The following is a 13,978-nucleotide window of genomic DNA, read 5'->3' on the forward strand; positions in this document are numbered from 1 at the left end:
AGTTTCCATAGCTCTCCTAAAAAGACCTGCCAATAATTCCACTTCTAGGTATCTACCCAAAAGAAATGAAAATACATGTCACACAAAAACTTGTATGCAAACATTCATAGCAGCATTATTCATGACAGCCACAAAGTGGATACCATTCAAATGTCCATCAGCTAATGCACGGACAAATAAAATATGGTCTAGCCATATACCAAAAGATTATTTAACCACAGGGCCGGGCGTGGTGGCTCACGCCTGTAATCCCAGCACTTTGGGAGGCCAAGGCGGGCAGATCACGAGGTCAGGAGTTCGAGGTCAGCCTGACCAACATGGCAAAACCCCGTCTCTACTAAAAAGAGAAAAATACAAAAAAAAAAAAAAAAAAATTATTCAACCACAGAAGGAATGAAGTCCTGGCACATGCTACAACATAGATGAACCTTGAAACCATTATGGCGAGTGAAAGAGGCCAAACCCAAAAGGCCATATATGGTATGACTCCATTAGCATGAAATGTCCTGCGCAGGCAAATCCACAGAGACAGAAAGCAGATGAGAGGTTGCCAGAGGCGGAGCTGGGGAATGGTTGCTAAGAGGCATGCAGTATCTTTTTTTGTTTTTCTTTTTTCTTTTCCTTTTTTCTTTTAAGGCGTGCAGTATCTTTTGGGAAAATGTTCTGGAATGAGATAGTGCTGATTGTTGTATCACCTGGTAAATACACCCCACACCTCCAAATGGTGTACTTTAAGAATAATTGGCTGGGCATGGTGGCTCACACCTGTAATCCCAGCGCTTTGGGAAGCTGAGGTGGGTGGATCGCTTGAGGTCAGGAGTTTGAGAGCAGCCTGGCCAATATGGTGAAACTCCATCTCTACTAAAAATACAAAAATTAGCCAGGTGTAGTAGGCACGCCTGTAACCCCAGCTACTTGGGAGGCTGAGGCAGGAGAATCGCTTAAACCCAGGAGACGGATGTTGCAGTAAGCTGAGATCCCACCACTGCACTCCAGCCTGGGTGACGGAGCAAGACTCCATCTCCAAAAAAAAAAAAATGTTTGAGACCAGACTGGGCAGCAAGTTAGTGAGGCCTGGTCTCCAGTGAGTGAGTGAGTGAGTGAGTGAGTGAATGAATGAATGAATGAATGAAAAAAGAATAATCAATGTCGACTTTCTTGTTGGTAGGAGTGGGGGTTCCAGCAGCTGCAATGCCTCTGATGGGTCCCGTCATTCTTGAACAGGGTCCAAACTCCAGGCGTTGGCCCTACACCATCCACCACGCCCCTCACTCCAGTCTCATCCCTGACCTTGAGCTCCTCCTGGCCCCACGGTGCCTGAGAGGCTGCCTTTTCCCACCCCCGGACCTTCCTTTGCACAAGCTACTCCCTCCCCAGGTTTCCTGTGCCAGATCTCAGACCTTAGGGTCAAGGTCACATACTTGGGAAGCCCCCTCTGTTCTAGCTCTGGCCAGGAGCCCTTGGTGTGTGCTCCCGTGGCCGACCTGCCCCACCTGGACTGCTTCCCTGTTCAATGCTCCTCCAGGATCACCAGCAGGGAACCAGGCATCTCGCCTTGGCTGTATGCCCTGCACCCATCTCAGGGCAACCCACCGAGTAGCAGATGTGTTGAATACAACAAGGATTTGGGTGCAAGAATCTCACCACTGTAATTCCCATTTTATAGGGAAAGGAGGCTCGGAATTTTCTGGGGGTCACACACGAGGAGGCAGTAGCACTAGGACTTGAACCCAGGCTATGTGGCTCTAGATCAGCGCTTCACAACAGGGGTGATCTGGGCCCGCAGGGGACATTTGGCAACATGTTTCGTTGTCACGCTGGGGAGTAGGGCTGGAGGAATGCTAATGGTATCTTGTGAATGGAGACCAGGGAGGCTGCTAAGCAACTTACAATGCCCAGAACTGCCCCACAGCAGAAAACTTTCCAGGTCAGCAGCGCTGAGGCTGAGAAGCCCTGCTCTGGGGTGTGTGTGCCTGACCACTAGGCTGTCCTGACTCTTCGGTGGCTTCCCCTTCCTCAGGATAAAGGCGAAAGTCCTGACCTTGGATGGCAAGGCTTGGACAACCTGGCTGCTGCTGCCCATTTCTCCAGGCCCACTGGGGTCAGATTCCCCTTTGCCCCCATCACCTGGCCTCCCAGGATCCCTCCAACATCCCAGTCTTCACCCTGCTCAGAGCCAAGATCCCACCGGAGCCCCTGCCTGAGCTGCGCCCACCTAACCGGGTTCGCACAGGTCCCACGCCCAGCTGACGTAGTTCCTTCCACTCGCTCTCCAGGGGCCTGCAGACCCCAGGCCTCAGTTGCTACTTCCCTTCCCAGTGCTTGCCTAATGAAAGCAAATCCTGGCTTAGCGTGGGCAGCAGAACAATGGCTCCCAAAGATGTTCGCGTCCTAGTCCCAGAACCTGTGAATATGTCACCTTCCTTGGCAAAAGGGCCGCTGCAGGTGTGATTAAGTGAAGCATCTTGGAATGGGAGATCACTGTGGATCATCGGGGCGATCTCAAGGGTCCTTACAAGAGGGAGGCAGGAGGGCCAGCAACAGAAAGACAGGAAGATGCCACTCTGTGGGCTTTGAAGGGGGAGGAAGGGGCCACGAGCCGAGGAGTGCAGGCAGTGCTAAAATCTGGAAAAGGCAAGAAAAAAGGCAAGGAAAGGCAAGGATTCTCCCCAGAGCCTCTGGAAGGGGCCAACCTGCCACCACCTTGACTTTAGCCCCATAAGGCACATTTTGAGGTTCTGACTTCCAGAACTGCAAGATAATAAATGTGTGTTGTAGCCGAGCCAGTGGTCCATGCCTGGAAGCCCAGCGCTTTGGGAGGCTGAGGTGGGCAGATCACTTGAAGTCGGGAGTTCAAGACCAGCTTGGCCAACATGGCAAAACCCCGTCTCTACTAAAAATACAAAAACTAGTCAGACATGGTGGCAGGTGCCTGTAATCCCAGCTACTTGGGAGGTTGAAGCAGGAGAATCACTTGAACCCAGAAGGCAGACGTTGCAATAAGCCAAGATCATGCCACTGCATTCCAGCCTGGGCAACAGAACGAGATTCCATCTAAAAGAAAAAAAAGGTGTGTGTGTTGTTGTTGTTGTTTTTAACTGGGCAGCCTCCTGAGCCACGGTAGGTGCAGGGAGGCTCCTGCGTGTTGTTTTAAGCCACTAAGTTCATGGTCATTTCTCCCAGCAGCGACCAGAGGCCAATTATGATAATACCCTGCTGAGGGTCTCTCCTGGCCCTCAGTCAATGTCCACGGACTGAATGCTCAGAAAGGAACGGGCAAGACAGCTGGGCTGGCCCAGGCTAGGCAAGAATCAGGCTGCAAATCTTCACATTTTCTTTCCTCTTTCAAACGTGTGGAATAAAATTCAAATGAATCAGCTATTCCAAGGGCAAAGTTTTAATTATATTCCTGCTTCATTCTCTGCTGACAAGAATGTTAATTCTCTGCTAACTCGGTGCTGACGGCTGCTTTGCAGCTTGGGAGGGGCCCCACATTCCCTCTGGCCAGGTGACCAAGACTCAACCGCAAACTCCTCCCAGCCTCCCAGTCCTCTTCTGTGCAAGGAGCCGGGGTCCCAAGCCCAGGGCCCAGGTGGACGAAGAGCGTCCGCTCCAGGACATATAAGCTGCAGTCCTGGCTCGATGTAACTAGTAGTATGACCGCAGAGAAGTGGCTTACCTTGCAGAGCTTATGCTCCTCCTCCAGGAGACGGGGGCAGTGAGGGGACTGATTCTGCAGTGCAGCAGGGAGGAAATGAGACGGCATGCATCTCAGCCAGGCGAGTAAAAGATGAGTGGGCCACGACAGCAGTCAGGCAACAGGGCACAGTGGGGATTGTGGAAAACTGGAGCGCCCGTACCCTTCTGGGAAGCAGCTACCATCGGCTCTAACCATTCTTTTTTTTGAGACAGGGTCTTGTTCTGTTGCCCAGGCTGGAGTACAGTGGCACAATCTTGGCTCATGCAACCTCTGCCTCCCAGGTTCAAGTGATTCTTGTGCCTCAGCCTCCCGAGTAGCTAGGATTATAGGTGTGCGTCATCATGCCTGGTTGATTTTTGTATTTTTAGTAGAGACGGGGTTTTACCATGTTAGCCAGGCTGGTTTCGAACTCCTGGCCTCGACTGATTCACCCACCTTGGCTTACCGAAGTGCTGGGATTGTAATCCAGCATGAGGCACCACGCTCAGCCTTCATCAATTCTTGCAAGAATGCAACCCAGGGGCTGGAAATATTCTCTCAATTTGAGTCATCATTACATGTCGATATATGTAAAAATTCACTCAACTACATACATAGATGTATATACATTATATATTTGCGCCTTGAAACGTAAACAGATTAGAGCATTTAAGGAAATGTGGGCCCAGGGTTATCAAAGCTTCTGAATTTTCAAAAGCTTAAAATGCAGATTTTTATATAAAGTATGCTGATTTTTTTTTTTTTTTTTTTTTTTTTTTTTGAGATGGAGTTTTTGCTGTCGCCCAGGCTGGAGTGTAATGGTGAGATCTCGGATCATTGCAACCTCTACCTCCCAGATTCAAGCGATTCTCCTGCCTCAGCCTCCTGAGTAGCTGGGACTACAGACACATACCACCACATCCCTCTAATGTTCTGCAGTTTTAGTAGAGACAGAGTTTCACCATGTTAGCCAGGAGTGTCTTGATCTCCTGACCTTGTGATCCGCCTGCCTCGGCCTCCAGAAGTGCTGGATTACAGGTGTGAGCCACCGCGCGTGGCCTAAAGTACCCTGTTGCCCAGGCTGGAGAGCAGTGGTACAATCAAGGCTCACCACAGCTATGGCCTCCTGGGCTCAAGCTGTCCTCCCACCTCAGTCTCCCAAGGGGCTGGAACCACAGGCATGCACCACCACACCTGACTAAGTTTTGTATTTTTTAGAGAGATGGGGTCTTGCCATGTTGCCCAGGCTGGTTTCAAACTCCTGGGCTCAAGCAATCCTCCCACCCTGGCTTCTCAAAATGCTTGGATTACAGGAATGAGCCACCGTACCTGACCTGGAAACAAACTCTTACTTGTGATTTTTTCGAAACATCACTTGAGTGCAGACCCCCAACCCTCACCACCAACCCCCTCTATCGGGCTTAATGCCCGACATACTCAAGGCCGGAGCAGCATCTTCGAGGAAAAGGCAAAAGCCAGATTAAGTCCACAGCCTCAGAACCTTCATTTTCCCGGACACACCTCTAGCCGGTCCACTTTGGCGTAGATCCCACGCATTTCTGTCAGTTTGGCCTTAAGGACTGGGATGTGTTCCTCCAGGATCTGTGAAGTATCACTCCTGATCTGCAAGGAACAAAACAGCTCATCAGGCCTTCTGCCCCATCACCATGTCCTCCTGCCCGCCTCAGAGGTTGGCCAGGGTCTATGCAGACCTCACTGATGGCTGAGGTGCCAGGTGGTGTCCTGCCCAAGACAGGCCCTAGAACAACCCAGAGCACCAGGGGAGGACCAACCTTGTTGCCTCTGCAGACCCAGACCTACCGGGGTATTATTTAACGAACCACAAATTAATCACTTAACACCAAACACCCAGCAACACCAGTCCCAAATTAAATATCTTCATTTTCTAAATGATTGCACTGGAGCAAATGGAAAGAATTAGAATCTCTTCTCTAAACCAAAGCCAAAGTCAGTTCAGTTTTCATTGCATTGCAATTAATATTAATAAGTGGATCATTTTGATTAATATTCATTAATCCTGTTAATGAAAACCACAAGTCTCATGTATTAGATGCTTCCGACACTCAGGCACTGTGCTAAGTACTTCCTTGCACCGTTTCATTTTGTCTTCATTTTCTTCTGCTTGCAAGGGCCCCCAAAGTGAACTGTATGAAGCCATATATCTTTCCCTTGATCACTGAAATCAGATACCGATGGTTCCATTTTCCTTCAGAGCCCAATAACCAAGCCTAACTCTTCTGTGTGTGAGTGAGAGAGGAGAGATTCCATTTTCATGTCACCACATCTTTGCTGTGCAAAAAAAGACAATATGCTTACAGTTCTCAAATTCTGGGGAGCGACTAGGTGCGGTGGTTCACACCTGTAATTCCAGCACTTTGGAAGGCCCTGGTGGGTGGATCACCTGAGGTCAGGAGTTTGAGACCAGTCTGGCCACCATGGTGAAACCCCGTCTCTACTATAAATACAAAAATTAGCCAGGCATGATGGCGCACGCCTCTAAATCCCAGCTACTCAGGAGGCTGAGGCAGGAGAATCGCTTGAACCCAGGAGACGGAGGTTGCAGTGAGCCAAGATCGTGCCACCGTACTCCAGCCTGGGTGACAGTACAAGACCCTGTCTCTAAAACAAATAAAAATTCAAGTGGGGCTCCCATGAGAAATGGCTGGTTCTAGGACTGAGCTGAGCCTGGAGCATCTTGCAGCACCAGAAAGCAAGGAAGTATTCCACTAAATAAAGGATGGGGCTTACCCAAGGGACACAGAGCCAAGCTGCAAGAGTGACATGGCCAAAGCTGGGACCATCTGAGCAACAAAAAACATAGTATTAGATCGTAACTCGAAGTACAAAGCAAATGTGCACAAGCTTAATACATGCAAAGAACTGAACGGGTCTGGAAAGGGGGCAATGGTAAATTCCATTGGAGAAAGCCGGCAGGCACCACCATATGCAGGTTTGCATCTGTGACGCCATGTGGGCACTGGGTGCCCTCTGATGGGATGCGATAAGAAGCCCCCCTCTGTGGTGACTGTCCCATAAATTCCTGTCTCCAGTCTACCCACAAGAAAAACATCAAACCAAAATCGAGGGACCTTCTGGGAAGCACCTGACCAGCATGCCTCAAAACTGTGCAAGTGACAAAAAGCAAGGTATGACTGAAACTGTCACAGACCAGAAAAGACTAAGGAGATGTGAGGACCTCGTGCCATGTGGCACCTTAGACTGGATCCTGGAACAGAAAGAGGACCCTCATGGAAAACTGGTGACATCAAAACAAGGAGTGGAGCTCAGGGAACAGCAACACACCGATGCTGGTTTCTTAGGCTTTTTTTGGAGGGGGGAAGGCTGTTTCTTGTTTTTTTTTTTGAGACGGAGTTTCACTCTTGTTACCCAGGCTGGAGTGCAATGGCGCGATCTCGGCTCACCGCAACCTCCGCCTCCCGGGTTCAGGCAATTCTCCTGCCTCAGCCTCCTGAGTAGCTGGGATTACAGGCATGCGCCACCATGCCCAGCTAATTTTTGTATTTTTAGTAGAGACGGGGTTTCACCATGTTGACCAGGATGGTCTCGATCTCTTGACCTCGTGATCCACCCGCCTCGGCCTCCCAAAGTGCTGGGATTACAGGCGTGAGCCACCGCGCCTGGCCTTCTTGTTTTTTTATAGGGCCTTGCTTTGTCACCCAGGCTGAAGTGCAGGGGTGCGATCATGGCTCATTGCAGCCTCGACCTTCTGGTCTCAAACAATTCTTTAGCCTCAGCGTCTTGAATAGCTAGGACTACAGCTGTGCACCACCACGCCCAGCTACTTTCCTATCTTTTGTAGAGAGACAGGGTTTCACTGTGTTGCCCAGGCTGGTCTTGAATTCCTGGTCTCAAGGTATCCTCCTGCCTAAATCCAAAGTGCTGGGATTACAGGCGTGAGCCATCATTCCTGGCCCCTTAGTACTGACAAATGTACCACGGTGATGTGAGATGTTAACAGAGGGAGCCAGGAGCTCAAGACCAGCCTGGGCAACATAGTGAGGCGCCATCTCTATTAAAAAACTAAAAGTGGTGGCCGGGCGCGATGACTCACGCCTGAAATCCCAGCACTTTGGGAGGCCAAGGTGGGTGGATCATGAGGTCAGGAGATCGAGACCTTCCTGGCCAACATGGCGAAACCCCATCTCTACTAAAAATACAAAAATTAGCTGGGCATGGTGGTGTGTGCCTGTAATCCCAGCTACTCGGGAGGCTGAGGCAGGAGAATCTCTTGAACCTGGGAGGCGGAGGATGCAGTGATCCCAGATTGTGCCACTGCATTCCAGCCTGGGCAACAGAGTGAGACTCCGTCTCAAAAAACAAACAAAAACAAAAAAATTAAAAGTGTATAAAAAAAACTTTAGGGTTAATATGGCAACTCTTTGAACAATCTTTGTAACTTTTTTGTCAATCTAATCTATTCCCAAATAAAATATACAAATGTAGTTTTTAAAACTCAAGGAATTAGGTCTAAATCTACAGCCTCTCTTAAGTCAACAGCTTTGGCAATAATGGGCCTGAATCTCCCCAGGCAGCAAAGGCTGGGGCTGCTCCCTCCAGATGGGCCTGAGCACTGGGGTTTCCACAGTCCTTTCCTCTCCCCAGTGGCCCACCCCGGCTCTGTTCTCTGTCTGACTCTAGCATTTGTTACCAGTGACAGGGAAAAAGTCCTGTCTCCTCCTTTTCTTCCCCAAGGCCGGATTTCTAGAGAGCAGCTCATCCCTCGACAAGGCTAAACTTGGAGAAAATCATCCTGATGTAGCAAAGAGCAGATAATTAACTCGAGGGCAAGGTCAGAACATGGGGGAACAAACTCGAATCTTATCTTTCTGTTAATTTCTAAAGAAACAAATTGGGGGAGAATCAGGGTATGGGCTGGGATTGGCAACATACAGGAGACAGAGAAAGTGACAGAGAGGAGATTCAAGACCACCCCTAGCTCCCAGAGAAAGTCCCTGGCAATGGGACTACTGGCTGCCACATCTTCACCTTCCCAAAGGCTTCCTTCTCTGATATTCTCCGGCCCTATTTCCAGGTTTACCATTATTCTCCTTTGTTTCTGCCTCCCCTAGAGGATTAAGGAAAAAAGCAGAGGCTCTTTCATTTAACTAACCCAAAGAAAATAATATAAATCACGTAAGGGCAGAAATTTGGTCTGTTTTCTTCACTGCCATTTCCTTAGTGCTCAGAATAGTGCTGGGATTTTAGTGGATATATAATTAATTTATGCTGAATAAATGGACTTAGAAACTAAAAAAAAAAAAAAAAAGAGAGAGGAGATTCCAGATGACCCCTAGCTCCCTAAATCCCAAAGAATTGGGAACAAAGAAGTCTCTTCTCTTTTTTTTTTTCTTATTTTTATTTATTTAGTTTTCTTTGTTGTTGTTGTTTTGAGACGAATCTCACTCTCTCTCCCAGGCTGGAGTGCAGTGGCACCATCTCTGCTCAATGCAACCCCACCTCCCAGGTTCAAGCAATTCTCCAGCCTCAGTCTCTGGAATAGCTGGGATTATAGGCACATACCACCATGCCCAGCTAATTTTTGTATTTTTAGTAGAGACGGGTTTTACCATGTTGGCCAGGCTGGTCTTGAACTCCTGACCTCAAGTGATCTGCCCATCTTGACCTCCCAGAGTGCTGGAATCACAGGTGTGAGCCACCACACCCAGCCTGTTTCTTATTTTTAGAGAAGTCCCTTCTCTGATGCGGCTTCTCCAATGGCTGAAACCGAAGGCAACAGGGAACTGTTTATACCTGCCCAGAGGTTTCTAGCAGTTACTCAAAATGGGGGGCCAGGGAGTGCAATCCCAGGGGCTGAAAGATCCCAACCTTACCCTTGGTTCCACCCTGTGCTGGGAACCATAAAGGAAACTTTAGGGCCAGGTGCAGTGGCTCACGCTTATAATCCCAATTCTTTGGGAGACTGAGGCAAGAGGATCACTTGAGGCCAGGAGATCAAGACCAGTCTAGGTAACACAGTGAGGCATCCTCTCTATTTAAAACATTTTAAAGGAAAAAAAAAGGAACTGTAGGGTTAATGTAGGACCAGTCTGGAGGGGCATGATACCGACAGAGCATACGCCATGAACTCTCACCATGTGCTGGGGACAGGCCTCGTGACGCAAGAACTATTTCCTCTTCAACCTATTTTAAGGGAGATAAAACCGAGGCTCAGAGAAACAAAATGAGCTGGCCCAAGGTCACAAAGCTAGAAAGTGGGAGAGGGAGGATTCCAATCCAGATGGGCCTGAGGCCACCCTTCCTAACACGACATCTACAGACATCGTTCCATCAGGCTGAGACAGTGTCAGCCCAACCATACCTAAAAAAACAAGAACAGTACAACCAAACCAGATGCCAGGATGTCAAAGTCAGGATCCTTCCCTTAGAAACCAAGAACTCTGCCTTCTTGTGAAAAATCAGACGACCTGGCCACGCTGAGCCCACGTCCCACATGGCAACGATCAGCTGGAGCTGAGTGACAGCTGACACTTTTGTTAACCCAGTCCCCAACACTCCCTATAGTCTCCCCAACATGGAATCCACGGCTACCCAGAGGAGCACGTTCTTCTTATAGAAGCGGCAAAAGGAAAAAGACACATTTTTCCTCTCCAACCCACTTCTCATTGCATTACAGGCACTTGCATTTGCATGCCTTGGGCCAGGCTCTGAGAAGAGCAAAGAGATGTCAGTGAAGAAGGCTCCATGCTCCAAAGCCTCTGCCGGGACAACCAACCCACCAGGTATGCTAGCCTAGGGGCCACAGACCCTTCCCCCTCCTATCCTCCCAACTCCCCAGAGCTGGTCTCCAGAGCCCAGAAGTCTGGGCAGCAGGTGCTGAGGTCATCACAGAGCAAAGTCATCTGTCCAGGATGATTCAGGGCCCCTAGGAAGGACAGCCAAACGCACTTGACCCAAGAACATGCACCTAAGCCAAATGCAACTGCTGGGCCAAGGCCAACAGGAAATGTTCTCCATTTATGTGTGCGAAGTAAGAGTCTGCTCCTTGGCAGAAGGTGGGCCCAAGGCCACTGGAGTTTCAGAGGGATTGGACAAGCTGCCCAAACCCCAGAGTGCACTGAGCTGGAAGGCTTTCCAAATCTAGCTGTACTGTGGACAACTTCATCCATGCCATGCCCCTCTGGTGCTTTGGTAATGATGATGATGACATTAGTAGCTACCATTTATTAGTCATTTAATAAATAGCAGGCACTGGGCCAGTTGCAATGGCTCATGCCTGTAATCCCAGCACTCTGGGAGGCTGAGGCAAGTGGATCACCTGAGGTCAGGAGTTCAAGACCAGCCTGGCCAATGTGGTGAAACCCTGTCTCTACTAAAAATACAAAAATTAGCCAGGTGTGGTGATGGGCACCTATAATCCCAGCTACTTGGGAGGCTGAGGCAGGAGAATGGCTTGAACCCAGGAGGCGGAGGTTGCAGTGAGCCAAGATGGCACCACTGCATTCCAGCCTGGGCAACAGGAGCAAAACTCCATTTCAAAAATAAAAAAATAGCAGGCACTGTGCCCAGCAGTGATCTTTAACTGAGTGAGTTTAAGTGACACAAAGTGCACAGCTCATAAGTGGGCAGCTTGATGAATCCACACATATGTTCACCTCCACCAAGACTTAGATACAGAATATTTCATCACCCCATAAGTCCTCCTGCCCGCCATGACTGCCCTCTCCAAACCAACTACTACCTGACTTACACCACCCATAGACTAGGTCTGCCTATTCCTGAACTTCAGACTAACGGAATCACACAATGTATTCTTGTGTCAAGCTTTTCAAATTTATTATTATTATTTAAAAATAAAGATGGGGTCTCCCCATATGGCCCAGGCTGGTCTTAAGCTCCTGAGCTCAAGAAGCTCTCCGACTTTGTCCTCCCAGAGTGCTAAGATTACAAGTGTGAGCCATTGTGTCTGGGCATGATTTCTTTCACTCAATATCACATGTGTGAGATCATCTATGTTGCTGTGTAGAGCAGTCAATTCTTTTTCATTGCTGTGTAGTATTCCAACATATGCATAAACAACAGTTGCTTCATTCATTCTACTGGTGATGGAGATTTGGGTTGTTTCCAGCTTGGGGCGTCACGAATAAGGATTCTAAGAGCATTTGTGTGTGAATCTTTGTGTGGCAGGCACCTGTTTTCATTCCTCATTAGGAATGACAAGAATTCGAATTTCTGGGATGTAGGTTAAACAATGTTCAACTTTCTAAGAGGCCAGGCGCGGTGGCTCATGCCTGTAATCCCAGCACTTTGGGAGGCTGAGGCGGATGGAACGCTTGAAGTCAGGAGCTCGAGATCAGCCTGGCCAACATGGTGAAACCTCACTTCTACTAAAAATAGAAAAATTAGCTGGGCGTGGTGGTGGGCACCTGTAATCCCAGCTACTTGGCATGATAATTGCTTGAACCCAGGAGGCGGAGGCTGCAATGAGCTGAGATAGGGCTACTGCACTCCAGCTTGGGCAACAGGGTGAGACTGTGTCCAAAAAAAAAAAACTTCATAAGAAACCGCCAAGCTGTTTTCCTAAGTGGCTGTAGTTTTTTTTTTTCATTTCTACCAGCAATGTGTGAGAGCTTCATTGCTCTACATCCTTGCCAACAGTCGGTATTTTGGTGGTTTGTAAGATCTAGCCATTCTAGAGGTGTGAAGCACACATCTCTGCCTCATCTATTCCTTACAGTAACTCTTTGGAGATGGAAATTATTTGTAGTGGATTAAGGATGGCCACAAACTCCTTAATTCCTTCCATGAAGGGGTAAAATCTGTATTCTCTCCCCTTGATTCTGTCTGGGCTGTGTGACTGCTTTGACCAATAAACTACAACAGAAGTGACAGTGTGTTAATTTCCATACTCAGGCCTCAAGACATGTGGCAGCTTCCCCTCCAGCCCATTGGATCGTCTTGCTCTGGGGAGGCCAGACAGCCATGCTGTGAGGAAGCCCATGCCAGCTACGTGGAGGGAAACTTATGCCAACCAGCCCCAGCCATCCCAGCCCAGGTACCAGACAAGTGAGGAAGGAGCAGCTTCGACTCCAATGAGCTGAGACCTCTGTGATCCGCTCTAGCCTGCAAAATAAATGGGTGGTTGTTTTACACCACTAAATTTTCAGGTAGTGTGACACAGCAATAGATAATCAGAACCATTATCTTCATTTTACAGAGGAAAAAATAAAGGTTCAGAGAGGTAACGTGACGCGCCCACGGCCCCACAGTGGGAGAAATCAGAACGTGAAGTGCCAGCAATTGGTATTATATCAGATGTCAAAAGAGGTCCCAGAACAGAGGGGTGAATTTCAGTGACAGAGACTGGTTAGGTCAGCTAGTGGAAGAACTAATAAGACAGACAGGAAGCTGGACTTTGATTTCTAATAGCCCAATTTTATCAGAAAGGAAGTGGCTTCTCTCAACCGTGCAGCCCAGGGCCTGGCTTCTCTTGGACCTGTAAATTGATCAAACTGTGTTTCTGAAGGCTGAAGCAGGGACCTGGGGGAACAGTGGCCCATGGTGTGACATCACCTGCCCCTAGAGGATCCTACTCATCCCTAGCGTAGGCTTCAAAGCAGCTCTTAAAGAGAAAAAGAGGCCCAAGCTTGAGCTGATCACCAGACATCTCTCTCTGCACTCATGTAGCCCCACAGCATGCAGCAGACATACCAGGTAAACCAAGTGTGAACCTCCAGGAGCTGAGAGGGATTCTAGAATATAAGTGGCATTGGCACAGAATGCCCTTGCAAGGGCTGCGAACTCAAACACCCCCAGGGTTCCCAAAAGCATCACGTATCTGCAGAGCTGGCTGGGCACATTCTGTCAACACAGACACATGGAAAGAGCCTTCGCTTCCAAAAGGATGCATATTCTCTTCCATTTCGTGAACATGGGATCCTCTTGGTCTGGCTTTATTTTCCCAATTTCAGTAGGGTCAAAAGGACAGAGAAACAAGGCCGGGCGTGGTGGCTCATGCCTATAATCCCAGCACTTTGGGAGGCCAAGGTGGGCAGATCACGAGGTCAGGAGTTCGAGACCAGCCTGACCAACATAGTGAAACCCCATCTCTACTAAAAATACAAAAAAATTAGCTGGGTGTGGTGGCACGTGCCTGTAAGCTACACAAGAGGCTGAGGCAGGAGAATCGCTTGGACACGGGCGGCAGCGGTTGCAGTGAGCTGAGATCGTGCTACTGCACTCCAGCCTAGGAGACAGAGTGAGACTCCGTGCCAAAAAAAAAAAAAAAAAAAAAAAAAA

At 48.8% G+C, this 13,978-nt stretch overlaps 1 protein-coding gene across 3 annotated transcripts in view; it reads right to left on the reverse strand.

Annotated features, from left to right (window-relative positions):
* The window catches only part of BCAS4 (breast carcinoma amplified sequence 4), an 88,281-nt gene that overhangs the window by 41,985 nt on the left and 32,318 nt on the right, over positions 1-13,978 (reverse strand). For 2 of the 3 annotated variants that reach the window (XM_032256003.1, XM_032256005.1), the window contains exon 3: positions 5,201-5,302. The exons of the other annotated variant lie outside the window; for it this stretch is intronic. In XM_032256003.1, the coding sequence (XP_032111894.1) occupies positions 5,201-5,302 (102 nt within the window). The remainder of the gene's footprint in view (positions 1-5,200; positions 5,303-13,978) is intronic. 3 annotated transcript variants of the gene reach the window in all.

This window comes from Sapajus apella, unplaced genomic scaffold, assembly GCF_009761245.1.
Source record: "Sapajus apella isolate SASKATOON/1434 unplaced genomic scaffold, GSC_monkey_1.0 scaffold92, whole genome shotgun sequence".
Taxonomy (NCBI): domain Eukaryota; kingdom Metazoa; phylum Chordata; class Mammalia; order Primates; family Cebidae; genus Sapajus; species Sapajus apella.